At 45.1% G+C, this 26381-nt stretch overlaps 2 protein-coding genes across 2 annotated transcripts in view; both read right to left on the reverse strand.

Moving 5' to 3' along the window:
- Window positions 1-8671, reverse strand: part of LOC119375631 (uncharacterized) — a 93411-nt gene extending 84740 nt beyond the window's left edge. The window contains exons 1-2 of the mRNA XM_049420318.1: window positions 8621-8671; window positions 3367-3420 (exon numbers count right to left, since the gene is read on the reverse strand). The gene's annotated coding sequence lies outside the window, so the exon portion shown is untranslated. The remainder of the gene's footprint in view (window positions 1-3366; window positions 3421-8620) is intronic.
- Window positions 8672-8822: 151 nt separating this feature from the next.
- Window positions 8823-26381, reverse strand: part of LOC125756392 (uncharacterized) — a 41784-nt gene continuing 24225 nt past the window's right edge. Inside the window, exons 14-27 of the mRNA XM_049411091.1 lie at window positions 25984-26040; window positions 25565-25621; window positions 24010-24054; window positions 17117-17179; window positions 16460-16507; window positions 16237-16284; window positions 15943-15993; window positions 14251-14313; window positions 13127-13174; window positions 12910-12963; window positions 12617-12670; window positions 10957-11028; window positions 9922-9981; window positions 8823-8887 (exon numbers count right to left, since the gene is read on the reverse strand). Of these exons, the coding sequence (XP_049267048.1) occupies window positions 8823-8887; window positions 9922-9981; window positions 10957-11028; window positions 12617-12670; window positions 12910-12963; window positions 13127-13174; window positions 14251-14313; window positions 15943-15993; window positions 16237-16284; window positions 16460-16507; window positions 17117-17179; window positions 24010-24054; window positions 25565-25621; window positions 25984-26040 (785 nt within the window). The remainder of the gene's footprint in view (window positions 8888-9921; window positions 9982-10956; window positions 11029-12616; window positions 12671-12909; window positions 12964-13126; window positions 13175-14250; window positions 14314-15942; window positions 15994-16236; window positions 16285-16459; window positions 16508-17116; window positions 17180-24009; window positions 24055-25564; window positions 25622-25983; window positions 26041-26381) is intronic.

Consider the following 26381-nt stretch of genomic DNA (forward strand, 5'->3'; position numbering starts at 1 on the left):
GACTGGATCAGACGATATAACTCGTACCAACTCTTTGTAGGCCGTTTCGCAGTCATCTGTCCAACGGAATGGTACATCTTTTTGCATCAGTCTTGTCAAACACCTCGTTTTAAGAGCATAATCTTGGATAAATGCCCTAAAATGACCGGCCAGCCCCAAAAACACACGCAATGAGTGGACATCAAAGGGCTTCGCCAGTTTTGCGATGCGTGCCACTGATTCCTCCTTGGTGTTTTTCGTAGTGCCGTCCAGCACTCTACCCAAAAAAGTCACCTTGGTTTTAAAAAATTCGCTCTTCTTAAAGTTGACTTTGAGGTCGGCTTCTGACAAAGCTGTGAGGACCTGTGCCACATGCTGTTGATGGAGAACTTCGCTTTTAGAATAGACGATGATATCATCCACGTAGACATTGCAAAAGCTTCCAATGAAAGGGTGTAGAACCGTATTCATCATTTTCTGGAACCAGCTAGGCTTGATATTTCTTGAATACCGCAGAGTCGCTGCGGTTGTCCACAAAGAAAGTCACCCACATGATGTCTCTTGTCGTCGGCTGCGCCAAATTATGTAACAAGCCCGCACATAATTACGTAACAAGACCGCACATAATAAACAGACGATGCTCTTCATGTCGCCATTTCTAACTTCTTCTTTATTCTCCCCCGTCCCCCTGGCCTGAATTCTGTCGTCTTCTTCTTCAACTGCTTGAGCTTGCTTCATCTATCTATCTATCTATCTATCTATCTATCTATCTATCTATCTATCTATCTATCTATCTATCTATCTATCTATCTATCTATCTATCTATCTATCTATCTATCTATCTATCTATCTATCTATCTATCTATCTATCTATCTATCTATCTATCTATCTATCTATCTATCTATCTATCTATCTATCTATCTATCTATCTATCTATCTATCTATCTATCTATCTATCTATCTATCTATCTATCTATCTATCTATCTATTCTCATGATCGCCTCCTTAACTTGGTAGTGACCAACACTGGCATGGGAGAGTAAGAGGATTTGACGACTATGACTGTCTGGTCATGACGTGAATAATGTGAAAAATTCGGCAGATCCCACGCGTTGTGGAAATCGGTTTCATGCGAAGCAGTCAGTGAGTACTTCTATGCTGTATTTTATGGCTTTGAGACAAGCGTTACGAGGTGGATCGACGTGTTTTTGTAAGTGTAGTAGCTGCGTGCACACTGTGGGCTCACCCAGCACGTCGACAACACTGCCGTTTAAAGGGTAACTCATGGTGCGACGGAACGTGAGCCCTCACGTTAGAGTACATATGTCAGTATTATCTAAACTACGTGCACATTATGGTGCAATCACGTGAATATCACACGTAACTTTCGTTATTGTATGGTATTATGCATTAATGCTCCTCCAGGGTCGAGCAAATATAGCTTGCTGAATCATAGGAATACAAATTTAATGTTTATTAGACTGCTATAAAAGCGGAGCCAACACTGGAACCACGGACGTTAACCTGATATGACACCTGCATCGTAGGAGTACATATGTAGTTTTTATTGCTTTCATGACAAATGAGATAGCCAGAACCACAACCACAACTGACGTAGCACCGACATTAAGCCTGCCTAGGCTGTTTTTCCAAACCAGTTTACAGACCTGGCGTGGCTCTGTGGTAGAATACCTGCTTGCAACGCAGAATGCTTGGGTTCGATTCCAGCTAGAATCCTCATATTTATTCTTTGCCTTCGACGGGTCAACGCTGCCGATGCCGCTTTTTCTTAACGCTCTCGCATTTAAATGACCAATGTCTGTTCTCGCCGTTGCTATGTAAACATAAACTATCACCTGTGGCGCATACCCGTAAACCACGGCCTGTGGTATACGGGTATGTGCCACACGTGTCTGGAGTAAAGGGTTTGACGACGTATGCGACAGGATTTTCACGTTATTCATGGCATGACCCGACAATCATATTCGTCAAATCCTCTTACTCTCCCATGCCAATTTTGGTGTACACCAAGTTATAGAGACGATCATGAGAGCACCCAGACGTAGGCGGCTAGATAGATAGATAGATAGATAGATAGATAGATAGATAGATACGTAGATAGAAACGCTCAAAGTGCCAGAGGTTCGCTAAGAAATGCTTCGCATTTAAAAACCTGTGACGTTCGTCGTCAAACCCTTTCCTCCAGACACGTGTGGCGCATACCCGTTTACATCGGGCCGCGGTCTATGGGTATGTGCCGCAGCTGACTGACAGTTTATATCTACCCAGGAGCGGTGAGAAGAGGCACTGGAAATTTCAGTGCGAGAGCATTAAGAAAAACCGATACCTTAAGCGTTGACCAGACGAATGCAAAGAATAAAGACTAGGATTCCAGCAGGATTCGAACCCGAGCGTTTGGCAGTCAGGTATTCTACCACAGAGCAACGCCAGGTCTAGTAACTGCTTTCGAAGAACACCCTATGCATGCATAATGTCGGTGCAACGTCAATTGTGGTTGTAGTGCTGGCTATCTAACTTTATAACAAAGCAATAAGCACTTCATATGTACTATTATGATACAATCATCATGTCAGGTTAACGTCTGTGGTTTCAGTGTTGGCTCTGATTTTATAGCAGTGCAATAAAGATTACATTTGTATTACCATATGATTTAGCAAGCTATATTCAAGCGTTGCTCGACCTCGGAGGAATGCGCTAACGAAAGTTACGTATGATGTTCCCATCATCGCACCGTGAAGTGCAGTTCGCTGTAATACTACTGACGTATGTGCTGTAATGTGAGTGCTGACGTTACGCCAGACCATATGTTACCCTTTGAACGCCAGTGTTGTCGACCTGCCTGGCAAGAACACGATGTGTACACAACTACTGCACTTAAAACAACAGGTCAGTCCACATCGGAAGGCTTGGCTCAAAGCGAAAAAATGAAGCATAGCACTCTCTGACTGCTTTGCGTGAAACCGATTCCGAGAATGCGTTGGATCTGCCGATTTTTTTTCTCCTGCTGCCGTAACTACCACTGGTGGAACTTAAAAGAGGGGCAGTTCCTCTTACAATGCTTAACCACAATACTTCAGCAAAAATGCCATAGCAAAAATAATGCTTTATATTATGCCACATTGATACTTGATCAACCTGAAACGTTCAGCCTTGACACTGCCATTATGTAGGCGGCATAGTTTATTTTTCTTCCAAAAAGCAAAGCAGTGGACGACGGCAATAAACCTAGCGGCGTGCTGCTTCATCTTTCTGTGCTTCTACAGAAGCACTCAAGTTATAACTTGAGTTGCGCGGTTGCGGAGGCGTTCCGCGAGCTCAAACTATGCATAGAAGCATATGTGCTCTCTGTAAGAATATGCGCTCACCTGCACCACCGGCAAGTAGTCCGGCACCGCTTCCAACTCCAGCACCAGAAGATCCTAAAAGAGGGAAGAATGGATACCATTGACAAAATTTTTGCGCACAAAAATAATGTGTTATGCACTGGAGATAAACGAGATGGTGCTTGTAGAAGTTTGTGTAGAGCACTGCTAAACGGACCTGTACGTCAGACAGATCCGTTGTCACACAGCTTCTGAAAGCTGCACACATCCGTAACATCAGCACTTAATGTGGAAGCGTTATATTGCTGCCGGAAGCTGTTCCCACTACTCACCGCTACGGCGAGGCCTGCAATAACACTGAGAACGAGTATAGAGAGAAAGAGAGAGAGAAAGAAAGAAAGAAAGACAGAAACCGAGAGACGCAAAGAAAGATATAAAGAAAGAGAAAACTGGTTGCCGAAAGAAATTGTTCATGAGGCGGAATTCGAACCCGCGCACCCATGATGCGAAGGCAACCGTCCTAGCCACTAGGCTATTCATGCACGCTAGCAGAGCATGACATAGCCTTGTATAGTATAGTGTAGCATGGGGGTGGGAAAGGCAAGTGAGAGTGAGGAGGAGAGATGTGAGGGTGAGGAGGAGGGGACAGAGTAAAGCGTAGCACAGAAAGACTGAGAGAGAGAAAAAATGCAGAAAGAAAAAGTGAGACAGAGAGAACATCAACGAAAGAGAGAGAAAGAAGTAGAGAGAGAGAGAAAAAAAAGATAGAAAGAGGAAACAGGTATCGCGTCGTCTAACGACCAGATACCGCACCACCTGGCCAAGCCGCACATGCGCAGTAGCTAAGCTACGCCCACCAACGGAGATTTCGAGCGCAACCTCCACTCTATAGTGCACAGCCTTGCTGCGTACTTCCAAGGAGGAAGCCGCGCATCCCGTAGCTAGACGTGTCGGCCGACGGGGAGTACGAGCGGCGACGGGCCGGCGCTTCGGTGTGCCAAGCTTTGCGCCACATTAGGCCAACTGCCCGCAATTTTTTACAGGCGGCGAATCGAGGGCACATCGAGGGTTCTTTTTTTCGTGTTACTTGCGACATCGCTCGACCTGTCGCCTGTTTTGTCGCCGATTGGAAATCTTTTATAGTTAACGGGGTTTGAGGGCGTCTGGTAAAGCAGAAGACCGGAAATAAAAGAAAAAAAAACATGGCTGATCCATCCGTCATAGGAATCGGTGTAACAGGAAAGTGAAACGTGTCTTCACAGAAGTAGTGCCTATTGTGTAGTGATGTATGAGAGGTTGTACAATGTTTATTTGTGTTTGGCAGCTTTGCGCCGTTTGAAGTGGATAAACCCATGTTGACGCCAAGTGGCATGCCTCCATCACGACGACTAACGCCCATGATCATGATTAAATCGTTGTGATAGCTGAAGTTGTGAACATATATTTGGACACAGCGAATCGTGAATCCCGCGTAAAGATGACATCAACAAGCTCATAATCAACACTGCTGCCCGATATGGACGTCTTCAAAACGTCTTCAATTAAGGAGAGAAACGGCACGGTGTGGGCTTTCTAGTAATGGGTAACCGACGCCTGTGCTCATGCATACACTATCACATTGCGCTTCAGCAAAACGGGAGGCACATGTTCGTAGCTTGAGCCGCAAACGCGTGCGTCCCGCTGGCCGAGAGTTCCACCAAGGCACAACATTCGCCTGTCTAAATCGTGTTTTTTCTGCAACGCGTATTGCAGCAGTTTTGTTAGTCGGTGCCCTCGCAATCGAAGCAGTCGGCGGCGGAGAAATCCCGTTGGTGCATGTAAAAGCTGCACTACTCCGTTGAGCCGTAACAAGCGAACACGAAGTGAAAAGCAAAGAACGTAACTGCGTCTAGGGTGCCTCGGCGACGCCAGCGCGGCTCGTGTCCCTCGCTGGTATCGAGATGCTTTAACCATGACCTCCGATATCGCGGGCAACCTCGGAGTAAGCGCTAGTAGGTAACGTCATCTCTCACAGGCGGCGGCACCGCTCCGCCCCGCCTACCTACACCGCCAACAGAGAGCAACGTGCGAGAGAGAATGTGTGAAAGCTACAATGCGCGTTAGTGAAGTTTCCAGCATCTGCCACAGTAGCTTAGTCCAATAAAGAAAAAAAAAAGACAAAGTAGCTTAGGCGGTTGAGCGTCGGGCGCTTACTGTCGCGGCCGCACGGTCGCGGGCTCGATTCCCAGCGCCGGATTTTCTTCTTGTTTTTTTTCTTTCTGACTCGTTGGCGTCCATTTTACAACGTCATATCTGTAACGGATATGACGTTGATAAAAGTACCTGGTGGACCTCGGCACAAAACACTTTCGTGTTAAAAAAACATGGCTGATCCCTCCGTCATAGGAATCGGTATAACACGAAAGTGAAACGTGTCTTCACAGAAGTAGTGCTTATGATATATGAGAGCTTGTACAATGTCTATTCGTGTTTGGCAGCTATAGCACCGTTTGACGTGGATGCACCCATGTTGACAGCATGTCTCTATCGCGAAGACTAACGCCCATGATCATGATTAAACCGTTGAGGTAGCTGACGGTGTGAACATATATTTGGACACAGCGAATCGTGAATTGCGCGTAAGGATGTTATCAACAAGTTCATAACCAACATTGGTACCCGGTATGCACTTCTTCAAAGCGTCGTCAATTAAGGAGAGAAACGGCACGGTGTGCGCTTTCTAGTAATGGGTAGCCGACGCCTGTGCTCATGCATACATAACACACACTGCACTTCAGCAACGCGGGAGGTAGAGGTTCGTAGCCTGAGCCGCAAACGCGTGCGTCCCGCTGGCCTCTGTCTCGCAGGCGCTGCTCTCGCTCCACCAAGGCACGACATTCGCCCGTCGAAATCGCGTCCTTTCTGCAACGCATATTGCAGCAGTTTTGTTAGTCGGTGCTCTCGCAATTGAAGCAGTCGGCGGCAGAGAAATCCCGTTCGTGCCCGTGGAAGCTGCACTACTCCGATGAGCCGACGCACGCTAACACGAATCCAAAGGCAAAGAACGTAACTGCGTCAAGGGTGCCTCGGCGACGCCAGCGCGGCCAGTCTACCTCTCTGGTATCGAGACGCTTTAACCATGACCTCCGATATCACGTGCAATCTCGGAGTAAGCGCTAGTAAGTGTCGATCGTGAAGCATTACTTCTTTTCACCTCTCACAGACGGCGGCACCGCCCCGCTCCGCCCGCCGCGAAAGAGAAGGTGTGAAACATATAAGGCGCGTTCGCGCCGTGCCTAGCATCTCCCGAGTTGGCTTAGTCGGTAGAGCGTCGGGCGCCTGCCGTCGCGGCCGCAGCGTCGTGGGTTCGATTCCCAGTGGGGTATCTTTTTCTTGGTTTTTTTCTTTCTCACCCGTTGGCGTCCATTTTATCAACGTCATATCCGTGACGGATGTACTTGGTGGACCCCGGCATAAAACACTTTCGTGTTAAAAACGGGATTTTTGCAGCTAACTTGAAAAGCCCATTCGGATGAAAAATATCTGTACTAATGGCAGTTGGTATTGGTAGTCGTAGATCAGGCCGATAAAGAGGTACCAAAGCCCGTATTCACATCCATTGAAAGGAATAGAAATTACAAACATTGTTATTTTATTCATATGCAGATTGCTTCAGAATGGCTCAGAAGATAATATAATTAGGAAAACGCAAGAGTTAGATGATTTTATCACAATTTTACTTCGAACGGTGGTGAAATCTGAGGAAACATATTGGAGCCGACGGAGGAAAACACAATGTGCGGATTGATAGGTTGAATGAACAGGAGTGGGTGGATAATAAGAATAGCCATTTTGGCGAGTTGGTTGAAGTTCACGGTGGAAAATGAGCAACGCGACGCGTGTTTGTCATCTTTTGCTTTATGAGACTGCCTTTATCAGTTTAAAACGTTGTTGAAATAAACATTGTTGAAACTCTGCCCCTGTGTGTTCCACGTCTCCCGTATCCACGTCATTTGCTACGTTGCAGTGAGTGAGTAGTGAGTAAAGATGCATGTGAACCGGCTTGGCTAATTAACGACCGTATCGGTATGGTAGAGTGACACCATCCTATACACGTCACGTTGAAGCACCACTATAGAAGGACATTGACGTCACGTGCACGCCATATGATGGCCTTCGACCTAAAACACGACCATTCTACACGCGGTATATTGTCATGGAGTCTGTCTTCATATGGTCTGGCGACGCCGTAGCATACCTGCTTGCTAGGAGTCTGATGCTTACTACAATTAATATTGCTTCCAAGGCTGCAAGCCTTGCTTCGTAATGCGTTCCAATTTCTTGCTATCGCGTTCATAGCTCCGCCCTTGCGTCGCAACCGTAACTATTTTATTTTAGCACCCATGATGACACACTTGGATAAGAGAAGCCCAAACGTTTTTTTTATTGTGATATCAATTATATGGACACTCTCGGCTGGTTTTTGTGGTCGCCGTCGCCATCCTCTCCCGTATATGTATGTGTATATATATAAAAGACACCAAGAAAAATATTTTCTGACGCGCGGATTCGAACAGGCGACCCCTCGCTCCGCAGCGCACGGCGTTAGGCGGCTAGGCAACGGAGCGTACGTTCCTCAGCATATTAGCGGCGAGCTATTCATATATACCACTTACCGCTGGCGGTACACAGATTTCGAGGGCATTTCAGCATGCTCTCTTCATTACCAGCGAGATGGCGCGAAGGGCGCGCTTTAAAGGTTGTCGGCCTGCTCGTTGCGATGCGCGCGCTCCGCTAACACCTGTACTTTGCTCAATGCAGGGGGTAGTCACCCGCGCTCGCCCTTATTTCGTGATGGGGCAGTTTGTTCGCCTTGTGCTTTCACTGGAAAGCTTGCGTTGAAGTTACAGAGTGCCCGAACGCCACTTCGCTCGCTGCAGCGGTCGCGTTGCCAAAGTAGCGTGCTGCTCAAGCACAAAGTAACAACTGTGACAGTTGTTATTTCGCACTAGTCCTGTGTATACCTGTGCGTTCGTTTCGTGCGTGCTTGTTTGTTTGTGAGCAGCACGTGTTAAGTGTCGAGCTGTAACAGCTGTTAGTTCGCGATCGCCCTGTGTGTGTTCATTTAGTGCGTCTTTTGTGCATGTGCAGCGCGCTGCAAGTTCGGAGCAGCTTGCCGTTCTTCGCGTGACATTCCAATTTGTTGCTATCGCATTAATTGCTTCGCGCTTACGGCGAAACTGTGACTTCTTTCGCAATATTTCTTTCATTAATCCAGTATTGTTCAAAAGCTTAACGTTGTAAAGGATGTACTTGCCCGTAACACCTCCGCCCCTGCCAACTCCATAGGCACCAACGACTGATCTTAAGCAAGAAAAAAGGAACGTTCAGAATTGGCAAAATTCTTATGCGTCAGAATGATTTGTGTACAATGCAAAATGAAGACTTAAATGAGGACACTTTTGTATAGAAATGGTGAAACGAAGATACGCATGAGCGCAGAAAGCGTTGGGTCGGTTTTACAAACGGCACTTACCCGGACCGCCCGTCGTTAGTATGAAACCCGGAGTAGCTCCGCCAATAGCTTAGAAAAGAAAGTGGGCGAGAAGGAAGGTTAAGAGAGATGTTATATTACTAAACTAACACTAAATCATTTGCGTAATGCAAGCGAGTGTGCTGCTGGTGAAACCTAACACAAGAAAGAATAAAATAACGCAGAAATTTTCAATATGCCAAGCTAACAAATTGTTTAGTCATTTCAAGGTGCATGAATGAAAATATTCATTGACAATATAGGAATATTAAAGCAACGCGTTAATGATAGCCGTACTTACTATTAATGACGAGTATAAGCGACAAAATCCTGTAGTTTTGTCAAATGAATATATTTGGAAATACTTCAGAAAATGCGCACGAGAATTATCGATAGTAGCGAAGAAGACATTTCATCACGAGTAGTTTTGGCACAATGGCGCAGTGTTCAAGCGAAAAGGCGTAGCACGTAGCAAACTGTTATTTAAATTTAGATTAATTATCTTCGTAACCTTAGAAATTAGAAAGCGAATATTAGTGCGCGAGCTGAAATCCTTCAGTTTAAAAACTTTTCTTTTTACCGTGTCTAACAAAAGGTCAGGCTGACTATATACTTGCGTTAAATATAACTTCTGGTTATATTTAACTTCCGTTAAACATTTCAAGTTAGCCAAGTGACTTCGGGATAAGAACATCCACACTCTCTGATTTCCGCCTTCCACTGTTTACTTTATTTCCAAACGATTGAAACTTCACTTCCGGTTAAAGCCTACCTAGGGAAGGCCTCTGGGACAAGTGTGGTTAGAAATTATCGTTGACATCATGTACATGATATTCAAGTACAGAAAGTGTATGGAAGTGGTGCAGAATGACGCGTCTAGTCCGGTGCATCTATGCGATGGGTGAAAGACGCAGATAAAAAAGCTTAGCCGCATCTGAATTACTACAGGTCGTCTTGTATGTCCTGCTGCTGCTTTCACTACACGCGCAAGAACTACCTCGAATACTTTCAAGATGTACCGCAGTGTTATAAAAGTGGTCCACATAAAGCACACAGTAGCGCTCGCTTTCGTAATTTGTACTTACCCATGCCAGTCGACATTCCAGACCGTGTTGCACTGCCAACACCATATCCACCACCAGCAGCTAAATAAGAAAATGTAGAAACCGTACCTCGACTTGAAATTCAGTTGTGTTAAATAAATCTTCAAGTTAATGTTTACTACAGTGGCACACAACCTAGAAATAAATGTAAGCTCCGCCCACAGTCGTTGCGGTCCCACCCAGAGGGAATTTGCATTGATGCGCCATCCAATTGCATTTGCTCATTTTTATGACGTCAAGCACCTTTCGTGTGTGTCGGGTAGGTGATTTTTCCCATTTAGACACATGTTGGTGTCAGTCGTTTGTGGTCGAAAACTTGATCTTTCTGGCAAATTTCAGTAAGGATTCCAACATCATTGCTTAGCCATTCGTAAGAATTTCAGTCGCGACGACAAAATTTTTGCCCTTCAAATGCGCAGGATTAACATTAGCAGAGAAAAAGTACCTGCGGTTAAAACGGAAACTACCTAGCACGACTATCTTGCACCGACGAATAGCAGGCGCGCCGCAGTTCAGGGGGTGGGGCTTGTATTTATCTTTAGCTTGTATCCAACAACAGTCATCATTTAGATTTCTGGTTTATTCTGCAGGCACTGTCTTTGCAGAGAACGGTTCGCGTTTTCGCATAGCAGCTCCGGTAAGCCAAAGTGAGACATTATTAAGGCAATAGCGATAAAGGAATTACGGTAAGTGGTGCACAACTGTATGCCAGTGCTTGACGTTGATAATAATGGTAAACTTTCCGATTTTACATCAATAGGATTTGTCGCAGCCACCACATCAAGGTTGACCGGTAAAATATCCCTCCCGATTAAAAAAAATTGTATTCACTTTTTGGCACACTTAACAACTACAAGTGAATTGTATGTGCGTTTCGAGTTCGGCCATAAATAAAAGGTTTCTGGTGTATTCTATAATACTACCTTTCATTTGTGTCATCACTGAAACTCTTAGGCATCTGCACGTTACTCAGACCTGTAGTTCTCAAGTTTGTGAATATCGAACAGGAGTGCTCACTTGTACCACCTATACCACCTGACGCACCAGCTCCTAGTGTGCCACTTCCTCCAATTCCACTGGCAGAGGTACCTACAAGCGCGAATCAATAAAAATTTCATTGAATAAAGAAACAATCGCACTAATTCGAACTACATGGTGCTATTCCAGCACTAGTGTTACATGACTCAAGCATGCCAATTGAAGATAAAAGCAGACTATAAGTGCAGCGAAATCAGTACAAGTACTGATTCTAGTTCTATCTTTCATTATAAGTTCCTTTTTATATCACTACGTTCCGTACTGATTAAACTAGGGGCCTCAAACACGCGGCCCGCGAACGTTTTGTTTGTGGCTTGGCCCACACGTGACTGCCTTCGCCCATATTATTTTTTTCATTTCCTTAATAAAATATGTTTATGAGCCTAAAACATCGTTTTAAACATAAGCATGAAACAAGAACTCTATATTTTAGGATAGATGTCCAGATTTTAGTCATTAAGAAGAGTGATATCAATATCTTGGTCGCATCTTCACGCCAAATTCCCTTCATAAATGACCCATATAGGAGATATGGGAGAGGCTGCCTTGTACGTGGAGACTTCAGCTAACATTTTGTATAAACAACCAGCTCGGAAGCATTTACACGCGAGTAAACTATATCCTTGCCGGAGTATCTAAAAAGAAAGAAAAATGCGTCGTCAAATATAGAAGCCTGATCATGTATCACGCAGAACAATTGTAATCTAGCATATCCCTTCGTTCTGCAGCAATAACTGAATGTTGTCACGCTGCCAGAACACCAGCGAAAAAATGAACAAAGAATGATCGGTGCCCAAGTTTTGTACCGGATGCACGGAACATAAATGCGAGCCAGTGGTTAGTAGCACGGTATTCTTAGGCTTGTACAATGGCATGAACGAAACGTTAATCTTAGAAGCACGTCACGAACCGCCCCGGTGGTCTAGTGTTTATGGTGCTCGACTGCTGACCCGAAAGACGCGGGATCGAATCCCAGCCAAGGCGGCCACATTTCGATGAGGGCAGAATTCTAGAGCCCCTTTACTTAGATTTGCCTGCAGGTTAAAAAACACCAGATAACCAAAATTTGAGGAGCTCTCCACTACTACGTCCCTCGTAATCATATTGTGGTTTTGGGACGTAAGCCCTTAACAATTTTTATTATTACTAGAAGCACGTGACGTTAGTAAGCACAAATTGAAATAGATCAGCCAGCCGTCCATTTACGCGGTAAGGAGATCGGCTTATTCGGACACACGTACAACTGATAAACAAATGAGCACGCTTTTCGTGTTCTATTTCTTGTTCCTCTGTTCTTTCTGCACATGCAACTCTTTAGCGTTTTAGTTCAGTGCAAGAAGTACTCAGTTCAGAGCTAGCGATCTTCGTATGTGCTTCTTCGTCGTATGTGTTGTTTCCTGATAGGTTGAGTAATAAGAAAGCGAAGATAAATCAAAACCAACTTCAGCCTGGCTTTCTTCCGTTGACCGAATGTTAGTTGCTGTAATTGCCTTAAGCAATTGCTGTGGCTTTTCAATAAAGCTCAGATGATCGCACATATTACTCACATATCCCAACATTTTCGTTGCGTTAATCTTCATGTGTATCAGAGTGAAGCAGCATTGAGTACACTGCCTAACGAGGTTGAATATGCACTAACCTACACCACCTAGAGCTGACCCGCCACTGGCTCCAGGTCCAGAGCCAGCAGATTCTACAACAGGCAGAAAACATGCAGCATTTAACTGTTCCTCGGGCAGGATAACGGCGTGTTATAAACATGAAGTTAAAGTGCAGTACTTCGATGTCATTAGATATGAATCTCCGAGCGAGGTACCACCGGAGTGCTAATAACGCATGACAAATTCAATTCACGCAAGCAGAACTTTATTCTAGCAGCTTTCTCCAAACTTGTATTGTATATATGCCCAAGCAGTACATATCTATGCTCACCTGCTCCAGTTACATATGATCGGCCGGCAGCTCCAAGGCCAGTACCAACAAGTCCTAAGAAAGAGGAAAAGAATATTCGGCATCGATAGCAGCGATTTGCAATACAGAATAAATGGAAGACAATATGGTTGTTGAAATTTTTAGGTTGAAATGCTGAAACGAACCTGCGCGTAATCGCTGTAAGGGTACTAGAGGTTCACATGAAAAGTGTACTCACCAGGACTACCTACAGTGAATCCAACACCCGGAGCACCGCCAACAAGAACTGCGTAAAATGTGGGGGAGGGGGAACTATAAGTGAACCTTATCTGGAGTAATGGAACTTATGGTGATATGCGCAAGAACCGGCTTCAGTTCAGCTCGGGGTACATAAGACACAATGTATTAAAACGAAAGAGAAACAGCTTGCAGCGTCTCTAGGATCGGAGGCATTGCCAGCTTTCTGCACCTCAAGCGCTTCCGGGATTGGCCAACCTCTACGACCATACGACTACGTCATGCGATGGTGTCACAGTGATGCCACGTTATGTCAGGATGACGCCATAAACTTGGCGACATATGACGTCATGATGACGCCATATGGTGACGTGATCACACGATGATTTTTTTCCGTTAATCGTGTTGACGACTCCGCCGACACCACCGACGGTCACTTTTCGTGTTTCATGGGGGTCTAAGGCTTTCCCCCAAAACAATGTCGCGTCCCAACGAATCCGTGTGCATAAAAATGAGAATTTGCACTGATAGAGCATACTGAAGTGGCAGTCAGTACAGCACTGCTTTTCCTAATGCACTACTTGAGTAAGCGAAAAATTTTTTAAAGGAATGGAGATTCTTTCACATATAAGGTGCTTTAGAAGTTCCGTCATAATATTATCGAAAGCAGCGATGAAAACATGTAGGTTTTGAGATGTGTTGCCTTTTTCACTCTCCGATAGTGTTGTTTCCTTTTGGTCTCCTCTTTATGCGGTTCCTATCAGGATCGGGCAGCGTACCAGACGAAGTACCAATGTACGGCAGTGGTACGTACTGATGTGTCGAACTTGTTGACGTCGATAAGAATGGCGAATTTGGCGATCTCACATCAATCGGTTTCGTCATTACGAACACACCAATGTTGACAGGTAAGAGATCCCTTACGAATTAACATTCTTGTGTTCAGTTTGTAGACATGCTTAACAAATATAACTGAATATTGTGTGTTTTTTTAATCAAGAAGGGGTTTATGAAATATTCGAGGATATAGATTTTCATTTCCATTATCACTTGAACTCTTAAGCATCCGCATGTAATTCCGAAAAGTAGCGCTCAAATTTGTGAACAAGTAGCAGGAGTACTCACCTGAACCACCTGAGCCGCCAGCTCCTAATCCACCACTTCCTCGAATTCCACCGACAGAGGGGCCTACAAACACGAAACAAGAATCAATTGCATTGAAAAAGTCACAGTTTCGCTTCAAGGGCGAAGCAATGAACACGACAGGGGCGTAGCCAAAGGGGGGGTTGGGGGGGGTTCAACCCCCCCCCGAAATTTTTCAGTTTTGCTTGCGTATATATACACGCACACATACAAACGCACGTACGAACATACATAAAGTATGGTTGAACCCCCCCCCCCCCGAAAAAAATTTCTGACTACACCCCTGGAACACGATAGCAAGAAATTGGAATGTCACAGGAAGAAGGGCAAGCAGCAAGAAAATTTCTGCGCGCTGCTCAAGCACAGAGGATGCAGGAAAAGAAAACACACAAGGAGAGTGCGAACTAATAACTACCGCAGCTCGACACTTGCAGCAGGCTGCTCAAACACAAAGAAGGACGCACGAAAAGAACGCACAGGTATACACAGAATGAGTGCGAACTCTCGCAGTTACTTCAAAAAGCCCTACTCTGGCTCTTCTACCTAGCAGCTCACTCCTTTCGCAAACGCGGCCGTTGCAGCCAGCAAAGTGACCTTCGTGCGGTCTATAACTTCAACGCAAACTTTGCGGTGAAAGCACAAGACGTTCAAAACTCCCTCTCTACAGATAAGCGCGCGAGCACGGTCGACTACGCCCTGTATGTCAAAGTACAAGTCGGAGGTTCACATTCCAACTCCAGCTAAACACTAGAGAGATTTCTAATTGGGGGCAAGAAATTTGTGAGCAGCCAGGGCACATGCGCAGAACGGAAGCCAATCTCGGACTCTTGCGCTCGCGTTGCCCCACGACCATGTAGCGCCCTCCTTTGGGCGGCGAACAAAAACGGTGAGCGCGCGACCTCAAGAGAAGAAAATAAAGATGACGCTTGGCAGTGGCACGTGAAGCCGCGGTTCGCGTTCCTTGCTGGCGTCGATTCTGATCACTAAAAAAAACTTCATTTGGGTCTAGTTGGTAGACATTCCTTAGGCTAAAATTACAGCGCAAGCACACTTCTTTGTCCTTCTTACTTCTTTTTAAAGACGATAGTCTTTCTTGGGATGCTTAAACGGAGAAATTTTGGTCTGTCTTTATGTCTGTCTTTCTGTTTGTCGGCACGTCACTCGATTCAGCCACTCGGCCAAAGTTCAACCACTTGCCCAAGGGCCAGCCATCTTGAGCGGCTGACTAGGTTCATACTTGTGTACATTGTCGATCAAAAAGCAAATATTACGCATATCTGAGGCGCAACATCACTAGGTAAGTTGTAGGTGGTGTGTTCCTTTAATAGAAAATGCATACATACGTAATTCTAAAGACCCTAGTTTCTTAAGCTGCGTTCGAGTTCAGTGCAATATATATTTAGTTCAGTGTTAGCGCTATTCATGTGAGCTTCTTGCGAGGTTGAGTTATAAGAAAAGGAAAGGGAATCGAGGCCAGCTGTAGCCCGAACTTTTGTTCTGTTGACCAAATGTTGATGTAATTGCCTTCATCAATTGCTATGGCTTTACAATGAAGCACTAATTGTGACACACATTACTAGCAGCAGCCCAAACATTTCACCGCATCCATTCTAATGTTTATCACAGTGAACCAGCATTGCCTGTACTGTCCAAGGGGGTGGATTATGCACTCACCTACGCCCCCTACAATTCCTCCGCGAGCTCCAAGTCCAGCACCAGCAGATCCTAAAACCAAGACGAAATATTATCCATTTACAGGTTTGTTGCCAAGGGAAGTGGCCTGTTATTCAGTAAAAATTGAAGTAAAGTACTCAGTCTTTAGCTACGAATCTCAATGCAAGCTACTACCAGAGCGCCGATATTGTGCTACGAATTCGTTTTAGTCGCACAAACGGGAAAACTTTATTCCAGTAACTTCCTTTTGTATGTTACTGTATATGCGCCTAAACAGACCGAATCTGCACTCACCTGCTCCGATTGATGCGCCAGCAGCTCCAAGGCCAGCACTGGCACGTACTAAGAAGGAGAAAAAGAACGTTCAGCATTGATAGGATTCTTGAAGAAATGGATTTGTAATAGACAGCAAATTGGAGGGAAAACAATTGTTGATGTTTTTAGATTGAAATTCTGAAATGGACCTGCACTTGATCGCTGGAAGCGCACTACAGGTTCATCTGGAAAGTCTACTCACCCGGACCTCCTGCAGTGAATCCAACACCCGGACCACCGCCAACAAAAACTGCATAAAGTGTGGGGCAGAAGGAACTAAGTGACAGCTTATCTCAAGTAAAGGAACATATGGTAACCTGCGCAAGAACTGGCCTTAGTTCAGCTTCCGGTGCATAAGACACAAAGTAAGAATAGGAAAAAGAAACGCAGAAATTTGGCACATGATCTGCAAAAAAAAATGTCACCACCCGATGAATGCGTATGCACAAGAATGAGAATTTGCATTGGTAGACCATAATGAAGAGGCAGACAGTGCAACACTGCTTCTTCTAAGGCATTACCTCAGTAAAGAACAATGTTTTATATGTAGATTCGTTTACCTACAAGGTGCTTCAGAAGTTACTTCGTTATGTCATCGAAAGCAGTAATGAAAACATGTCGGATTTCAGATGTGTTTCCTCAATCACTCTTTCACAGTGTTCTTTTTTCTGGCCTCCTCTTTATGTGATTCCGACGAAGATCGGACAGTCTACCAGCTGAATGTACTAATATTTTTATGACTGCTCGTTCAATTTCTGTCTTGAGTAACTTAAACATGTCTGCTGGTCTGGCATGTAGAGTACTCCTAGAAATGTACCCTTTTCGCTCGCTTTCGTAAATGAATAAGACGTGCACTCACCTGGTCTGCCCGTCATAATAGTGCCTATTGTACCTTCTGTGCGATAGCCGCCGCTACCAACACCTACGCACAGAGAAAAAAAAAACGTGAATTAACTTTGACAATGTGCTACGTTCACGTCATTTATCTGGCCAATATTATACATCTTACTTATTCTGTGCGCACAGAGTTCGCACGAGTGCTTCAAAGGACGGGAAATATGTGATATTAAGAAAGCTCTCGAGACGTTAACTCGTGAAAATGCTGCACATAGAGAGGAAATCCGCCAGCTCCGCATAGAAAATGCGGAACTTCGTCGAAACAAAGGGCAGCCAGATAGCCTCCCGAATAATTCGGCTGTGGAATCAGGCAAAAATTTATCAGGTCCGCCTCCGGCAAAGAGGAGAAATACTGAGGAATCTAGCACAGGTGAAGTAACTGAAAGAATAGAAAACATTGAGCGCATGATAACTGAACTGGCAGACACCTTGCAGGAGCAGTATGCAAGTATACAAATACCACTAGCTGGTATGCAGCAAACTATCGAAGGAATAGACTCCAGAGTTGCAACGCTTGAGGGCATGCAAAAAACTGGTCGCTCGATGGGAATAGGGCCGGTAAAAGTCCACAAGCCTTATGATAGGCCCACGGGGACAGACGTCACCAGGGCCACCGGGGAATCAGTTGCAAGTCAACATGGCCTCACATAATCAGTACAAAATTTGGCAGTGGAACTGCCGAGGGTACCGCCGGAAACGGGGCAACCTTCAGCAGTTCATAAAACTCAAGGAGGCACCAGATATCATCGCTCTACAGGAAACGGGGGGACCAGCCAAGTTGGCAGGATATAAAACATATGGTACTCCGAACGAGAAGACGCCCGTCTCAACTCTAGTTAAAAGAAATTTAGCAGTTCTAACGCACGATACGGGCGTTTTAAACGTAGACCATGTCCTAATCGAGATAATCCCTAGACGACAACATGAAGGAAGCTTATTTATACTAAATGTTTATAGCAGCCCTCGAAGTAACAAAATGCGGTTTGGAGAGATCATTCGAAAAACATTGACCATAGCCAATCATCAGGCGGTGATAATTTTAGGAGACTTTAATGCTCCTCACCAGTCCTGGGGTTATAAAAGCGACACTCCAAAAGGCAGGGATCTTTGGCTTGAAGCGCAAAGAGCCCACCTTACCCTAATAACAGAGCCACTAACACCGACCAGACTAGGCAACAGCGTCAGCATCGATGCTACGCCGGATTTAACATTTATCAAAAATATGGCTGACGCACAGTGGACAAATACCCAGGAAAATATTGGTAGTGATCATTTCATCCTTGAGACTGTAATAAATGCCGGCCCCCCACGAAAGAAGGGAAAGAACCTGACCATTGTAGAATGGGATCTTTTCCGTAAAATACGGGCGGAGCAAACCAGTGCAGATGGAGACGCCATTGAGGACATTGAGACCTGGGCACAGGAACTTCACGACAGTGTAAAGAAAGCCACAAAAAATATACCAGAGAAGGCAGGGCTACAAAACGCGGATGCAAAGCTGCTACATTTATGGGAAGCGCGGAATAGCATACAGGCACGATGGAAACGGAAAAGGCTCAATAGAAACCTTAGACGGAAAATAGCTCAACTCGATAAGGAAATCGAGAAACACGCAAATAGATTGACGCGGCAAACTGGGAAGCGACGTGTAACATAATGCAGAGAGAAGTAAACTCGGCAAAGACATGGAATATCCTCCGACACTTGATTGAACCAGAAAAAAGCAAAATTGAGCAGATGCACAACATAAATAAGCTAACCCATACATACGCAGGCACTGAGGCGGAATTACTGCAAGAAGTCCAAACACTCTACATAGGCGACGTAACCCAGATTCCGTTACCGCCTTATAATGGAATTGAAAACCCAGATTTGGACACCCCTATTACGTTAGCCGAAGTTAGAGGAGCACTGCATGACCTGCGCCCGAAATCAGCACCGGGACCCGATGGCATCAGCAACAAAATGCTACGAAATCTCGATGATCCCTCAATAAAGACGATTACAAAATACATGAATGACTGTTGGGAGAAGGGCGCTATCCCTCAACAGTGGAAAACAGCACACAAAGTCATGATCCCAAAGCAAGGAAAAGTGCTGAGGCTCGAAAACCTCAGGCCAATATCGCTAACGTCGTGTGTGGGTAAATTAATGGAACACGTGATACTCACGCGTCTCGTAAAATACATGGATGACCATAACCTTTTCCCGCACACGATGATAGGCTTTCGATGTAAACTTTCCACCCAGGATATCATGCTTCAAATTCAACACCAAATTATAGGGACGAGCACGAATACAAGAGATAACAGAGCTATATTAGGCCTAGATTTAGCTAAGGCTTTTGACAACATTACGCATGAAGCTATTTTAGAAAACCTCCAGACATTAGGAGTAGGGAAACGCACGTACGAATACGTTAGAGATTTCTTATCAAATAGAAAAGCCCGGATTGCGATTGGACAGATAAAATCAGATGAATTCAATTTAGGGAGCCGAGGTACACCACAAGGCTCGGTTCTTTCGCCGTTACTTATCAATGTGGCCATGATAGGGCTTCCGGAGACGTTGAGCACTGTGGAAGGGCTACATCACAGCTTGTACGCTGACGATATTACGCTGTGGGTGTCAGGGGGCAGTGACGGCTACATCGAAGCTACCCTCCAAGAAGCAATACGCCGAGTAGAGGACTATGTGGGTAGTAGGGGACTTCGATGCTCCCCGCAAAAGTCACAACTCTTGATTTACCGCCCAAGTAGACGTGGCTGTAAAACCGACAACGGTACGCCAAAGATACGACTGACGGCGGGGGGCCAACAGATACCGGCAGTTGAGAGTATTCGGGTGTTAGGCATGCAAATACAAGCAAACAGGCGCAATAATGAAACGATAAAGGCATTAGAAAGAGGGACGCAACAAACAATGCGTCTGATCGCTAGAATCTCAAACCGACACAGCGGCATGAAGGAGTCCAACCTAATTAGGTTAGTGCAAGCTTTCGCCATAAGTCGAATAGTATACGTGGCTCCTTATGTGAACCTCCTTATGGCAGAAAAAGCAAGAATTGAAGCATTGATAAGGAAAGTTTATAAACAAGCACTTGGTATACCAGTCAGTACACCGACGGACAGACTACTTGCATTAGGCGTACACAACACCCTAGATGAATTAATAGAAGCTCACAAAACGGCCCAATATGAGAGACTAGCTCAGACGCCTACGGGCAGGAGGATACTTGACTGCCTCTACATAGGTTATGCAACGCAGCAGGGAATCAAGGTCGACATACCGCGAGAAATACGCGAAAAGATAAACATTCTTCCGATCCCCAGGAACATGCACCCGGAGCATGACGCAGAAAGGCGTGCGGAGAGGGTGAAGACCCTCAGAACTAGATACGCAAACATCAAGGACGTGGTCTACGTTGACGCCGCGACATATCCTCATGAACGAAGCATGGCTGTAGCTGTCGTAAATGGAGGGGGTAAGATAGAAGCCAGCGGCTCACTCCGAACGCATAGCGCAGAAACTGCAGAGGAATCAGCGATCGCATTGGCAATAGCTTCAACGTCGGCCAGACACATAATTAGTGACTCAAAGACAGCGGTTCGAAATTTTCTAAGAGGGCGAATCTCGTCGGAGGCGTCTAGAATTTTAGCCACACAAAAAATAAATAGGCACATAGACATAGTATGGACACCAGCGCATGCCTCTCTCCCTGGAAACGATGCGGCTCACACAGTGGCTCGAGAACTCACACACCGAGCAAGTGAGCAGCCTCAGCCAGAGATGAGAGAGGAGCGCATGGTCAGTTACAATGAGATCACTAAGTACTATAGATTGGCGAGGGCTCGGTATCCCCCTGCCCACCCGAGACTCAATAAGACACAGACGGTGGTCTGGCGCCTTCTCCAAACCAACACTTACCCGAATCCGGTGGCCTACAGCCGTTATTACCCCGACCAATACGACGGCAAATGCCAGCTATGCAGGGAACGGGCGAATCTGCGACACATTCTGTGGGCTTGCCCTCAGGCGTCCCTACAGGGTCGCAATACAAATAATGATGAGCAGTGGGAGGCCTTACTGCTAAGCTCGGATCCGGAAGAGCAACTCTGGGCCGTCCAGCTGGCCGAAAACGCCGCCAGGACCCAAGGGCTACTGGCCGCCGTTTAGGCGGGGACCTGTTCCCCAAACCGCTGGACCCATCTCTCTCTCTCTCGCACGAGTTGCTTAACTTTTTCAGGAATGAGCTCTGGTAGCACGTGTAACTATGCCCTTAAACAAGCCATGTCAAAGAAGCGTGGATAACAGGGGCGTAGCCAGAAATTTTTTTCAGGGGGGAGGGGGGGATTCAACTATACCCTATGTATGTTCGTGCATGCGTTTGTATGTGTGCGTGTGTGCGTGTATATATACGCAAGCAAAATTGAAAATTTTCGGGGGCTAGGGAGTTTGAACCCCCCAACCCCACCCTTGGCTACGCCCGTAATGTACGATAGTGTTAATGAAAACCAGGTATTATGCAGATGCGACACTCTTTAAAAGCGTTAAGAGTGGGACTCTGCCGATTATACATTAATAGATTTCACCTCGTCAATGCATGATGAGGCGGACTGGTAAACTGTGTAGGACTGATTGAAATATTCCTTGTGTGCACTTGCTGGACAGCTGAAACAATCCTAAATGATTAATCAGAATGTATTCCGTTTACTTACAAAAATAGTTTCTCAGTTGAACTAGGGCGAATCTCAGAGCAGAACAAATTTTCTTGCTCTATGAAGATTTACTTCAGAGAAATGTTCACGTTTTTAGCAGTTTGGTGCTATAATTAGAAAAAAAAAACATGGCTGATCCCTCCGCCATAGGAATCCGTATCACACGAACGGAAACGTGCCTTTATAGAAGCAGTGCTTATTGCGTAGTGATATATGAGAGAATGTACAATATCTATTCGTGTTTGGCAGCTATTACACCGTTTGGCGTGGATGCACCCTTGTTGACGCCTAGTGGCATGTCTCTATCGCGATGGCTAACGCCCATGATCATGATTAAACCGTTGTGGTAGCTGAGGTTGTGAGCATATATTTAGACACACAGAATTATGAATCCCGCGTAAATATGACATCAACAAAAATGTTCAAGCAGAACCTCGCAATGCAAAATCGGGAAAGGGCAAGAGGCTAGCGGTGATTCCGTATATTCATGGTATTTCTCACCGTATAAGAAAGATTGCCGACAAGTTCAATGTTGATGTACACTTTTCCTCCAAAAATAAGCTCAACAGCTTGTGTGCCAGAATCGATAAGTTGTCCACGAGTGTGAATATGTCGTCCAGGGGAACGTGCACCGTCAAGCACCGCATGCCGTTTGTCCCTTGCAAAAACAATGTTGTTTATTCTATTCCGTTTTCATGCGGTAAGGTTTATGTGGGGCAAACGGGGCGCTGCCTCAACATTCGCCTGCGTGAGCACCATAGCTCTTTAAAGGGTGCGCCATTCTCCCATTTGTCTGCCCACTGTGCCGCCTGTGGTTGCACCCCAGAATTCTGCCGCACGACCACCATATTTAGACACACGGATTCTCGCATAAGAGAGATAGCTGAAGCCTTCGCTATCTGCAAAAACGGTGACACGTGTGTCAGCGCAGCGTCGATTTCTTTACTTGATTGCGAGTTAACGTACTTGGAGAAGACATAATGATGGTACTGGAGTAATCCTTTGTCATGTGCATAGGTTGCGTGCGCATTTTTTTTGTTCTTTCTTCTTCTCCCTTTCTATGTTTCGCTTGAATAAAGCATTCAGTTGTCAGTCAGCGCTTGTGTTGTCTAGTCTTTCTGTGTGCTCGTCTTTTGCGCTGTTTCATTATGATCAACAAGATCATAATCGACACTGGTAGCCGATATGCCCTCCTTCAAAACGTCATGAATCAGGGAGAGAAACGGCACGGTGTGCGCTTTCTAGTATTGGGTAACCGACGGCTGTGCTCATGGATACACTGCCACAATGCGTTTCAGCAGCACGGGAGGCGGAGGTTCGTAGCTTCAACCGCAAACGCGTGCGTCCCGCTCGCCTCTGTCTAGCTCCACCAAGGCACGACATTCGCCAGTCGAAATTGTGCCCTTTCTGCAATGCGTATTGCAGCAGTTTTGTTAGTCGGTGCCCTCGCCATCGAAGCAGTCTGCAGCGGAGAAATCCTGTTGGTGCATGTGGAAGCTGCACTACTCCGACGAGCCGGCTCACGCTAACACGAAGCGAAAGGCAAAGAACGTAACTGCGTCTAGGTTGCCTCGGCGACGCCAGCGTGGCCAGTGTCCCTCGCTGGTATCGAGACGCTTTAACCATGACCTCCGATATCGCACGCAATGTCGCAGTAAGTGCTAGTAAATGTCGATCATGAAGCATTACTTCTTTTCACCTCTCACAGACGGCGGCCCCGCCCCGCTCCGTCCCGTCTACCTAACCGCCAACAGAGAGCACCTTGCGAGAGAGAATGTGTGAAACATATAAGGCACGTTCGTGACGCGTCCAGGATCTGCCATGGTATAGCTTAGTCGGTTAAGCGTCGGGTGCTTACCGTTACGACTGCAAGGTCATGGGTTCGATTCCCTGTGGCGGATCTTTCTCTTAATTTTTTTTCTCGCCCGTTGGCGTCCATTTTACCAACGTCATATCCGTAACAGATGTACTTGGTGGACCCCGTCATAAAACACTTTCGTGTTAAAATAAAAATTTTGTCCTTAAATGGTTCTAATTTACTAAACAGAACATTTTTTATTTGTATCCGAAATTACGTTATCAAACTTCTGCTCTTCAAATATACGAGTAGGAATCGGTTTCATAAGGGGGCACTCACCGAAACCCCCTGAAACGCCAGCTCCTCCAGGGCCACCAATAGCGCCTATATCAGGAAAACAAATATATTTGGAATCATTTTTCGTATCTTTTATAAAAATATTCCTTCTGAAGAATAGTGAAAACTGCGGAGTTCCGAAGTGAAAATCATTGAACAAAACCGCGCTATCGAAATCCTAAGAATGGAGGCTTGAGTGTGAGAAGTCCTGCATAGGTTTCTGAAAGGGCTTCATTTGTTGCGAGGCGTCTTTGCAAGGCAAGTGCATTGGTAGGCCGTTATTACTACATCAGTATAGAACAGAGGGGCATAATGATACGAAGTGACTTTCATAATTATGAGCGAAGAAATTTGCTTTCCTTGTTTGTGAAATCAAAGAATACCTCCCTTCATCCACTAAGCGTTTTGTGGCATTACCAGGCAATTATACCGAGATTAAGAACAATTGCGCATAAAATTAATTCTGTGGTTTTACGTGCCAAGGCCACTGCATGATTATAAGCCATGCCGTAGTCACAGGCGCAACTAATTCCTTTTGTTATTGCTAGTAAAACGACATTCGGTCTCGTTTTGTCCATGATATCCTTCAAAATTAGCTAAGAGGATAGGGCAAGAGACTTTGGTGTTTGGTATTCTATCTCGTAGGTAGATGTTTTATCGCGATAGTTTTAAGTCTAAAACTGCGGAAGACACATCCTAATTTGTTTCGTATATTATTACACCTGTATATTATCGTAATAAAGCATCGTCTCCGTATTTTATGAAGAGGATTGAAACGGGAGTAGAAGCGATAAACCTGTTAAGTTGTTACCTAGCTGCTTTTTCACTGAGTGATCTAGGAAGCATCCTCAATTCTAGTGTGGAGAAGTACGGAGCAACGGCAACTACACTGGCTTTCGTTTAAAAGCCTTACATAGTAAATAATAATAATAATAATAATAATAATAATAATAATAATAATAATAATAATAATAATAATAATAATAATAATAATAATAATAATAATAATAATAATAATAATAATAATAATAATAATAATAAAGCTTTCTTTCCCCACCTGCACTTAACGGCAACATTTTCTTAAGTTCCGCTTTTAAGTGCAAATAAGCATGCTGCTTCTATACAATGACGTTAAAAAGAATGTGTTATACATTCGGGCCTGCAATAAGATAATAGATGACTTGAACACTTCGTCACGGTGTCATAATAACGATAGACGACCGTGAATTACGCTTACGCGTAAGCGAAATGGACAGTGACAATTGTGAAATGATGACCGATAAGGATTTCAGTCAATTTCATCAGTAAGATATGCTGTCGTGAGCTTTAACAGCGCCTACTGGGGTCCACGCAATCGTTTTTTTTTCTTTTTGACATAGGAACATTCTGACATTCTAAACTAAAGAAAGAGTGAATCCAGCAGGAACCAATAGCTTTTGCTACATGAACCTCAAGACCGCGCCTCCCGATTAATAAATAATATGCACATCTCCACAAATTCCTGCACGGTCACTCGAATGCAAGGAGAGACACATCTAAAGTAGCTGCCACACACTACCTGTCACACTTGGTCTTTCACCGCTGATGCCCGGAAGGGGTCCCCTGCCGCCAGACACTGGAAGAAGATAAAATCACTTTAAGAGTGCAGGACGAAACAATTGGTTCGTGGCAGATTATTTATGGTCGGGGGAGTCGTATCAGTAAATCACCTCAGAAACTTTCTAGTGACAAGAAATGCGAGAAAAGTCAATGTAGCTAGTGTCCTCAGCTTGTAGGATGGAATCAAGAAACCAACTCGCCCAGATCAAAATAGTACCAGTGCTTGCGTATGCAGCATGCGCCTATTACTTTGAAGTTTCATGCACATATCCCTATTAATTGCTTCCTCTTTGGTAATCGCAGTGACGCGTAGTGTACAATAAATGCTTACATCGATGACTTTGCAAATTGCACACAGTTCTGCTGTGAAGCACTCACCAAAGACGCCTGAAAATCCGGGTCGTTCGCCGCTCATACCTGGAAGGCCAACGCCACCTGTTCGCGGAGAAAGGAGATTGATTAAATGAACGCACTGCGTTAACTGAAAATAGTAAACAACATTTTGAGGTTTCACGCATCTTAACTGCAATTGCGTGCCATTCGGGAATAATGTTAACCGCTGGAGCTTATAGAACAAGCAACAATATGACATCTTGGACAAAAAAAAAAATAAGACACGTAACAAGTGAAGCGCTAAGTTGGTTCTTTGTTCTGTGTCCTTCGCTTTTATCAGTTTCACACCGTCATGTGTCAAGCGGCCCAACTTAGTCCTGCAGAAGTACCTGTGAATCTTTTACGTGCCATAAGACAAACAGAACGTTAGAACGACTGCGCAA

This window comes from Rhipicephalus sanguineus, chromosome 11 (assembly GCF_013339695.2).
Source record: "Rhipicephalus sanguineus isolate Rsan-2018 chromosome 11, BIME_Rsan_1.4, whole genome shotgun sequence".
NCBI classification, from domain to species: Eukaryota; Metazoa; Arthropoda; class Arachnida; order Ixodida; family Ixodidae; genus Rhipicephalus; species Rhipicephalus sanguineus.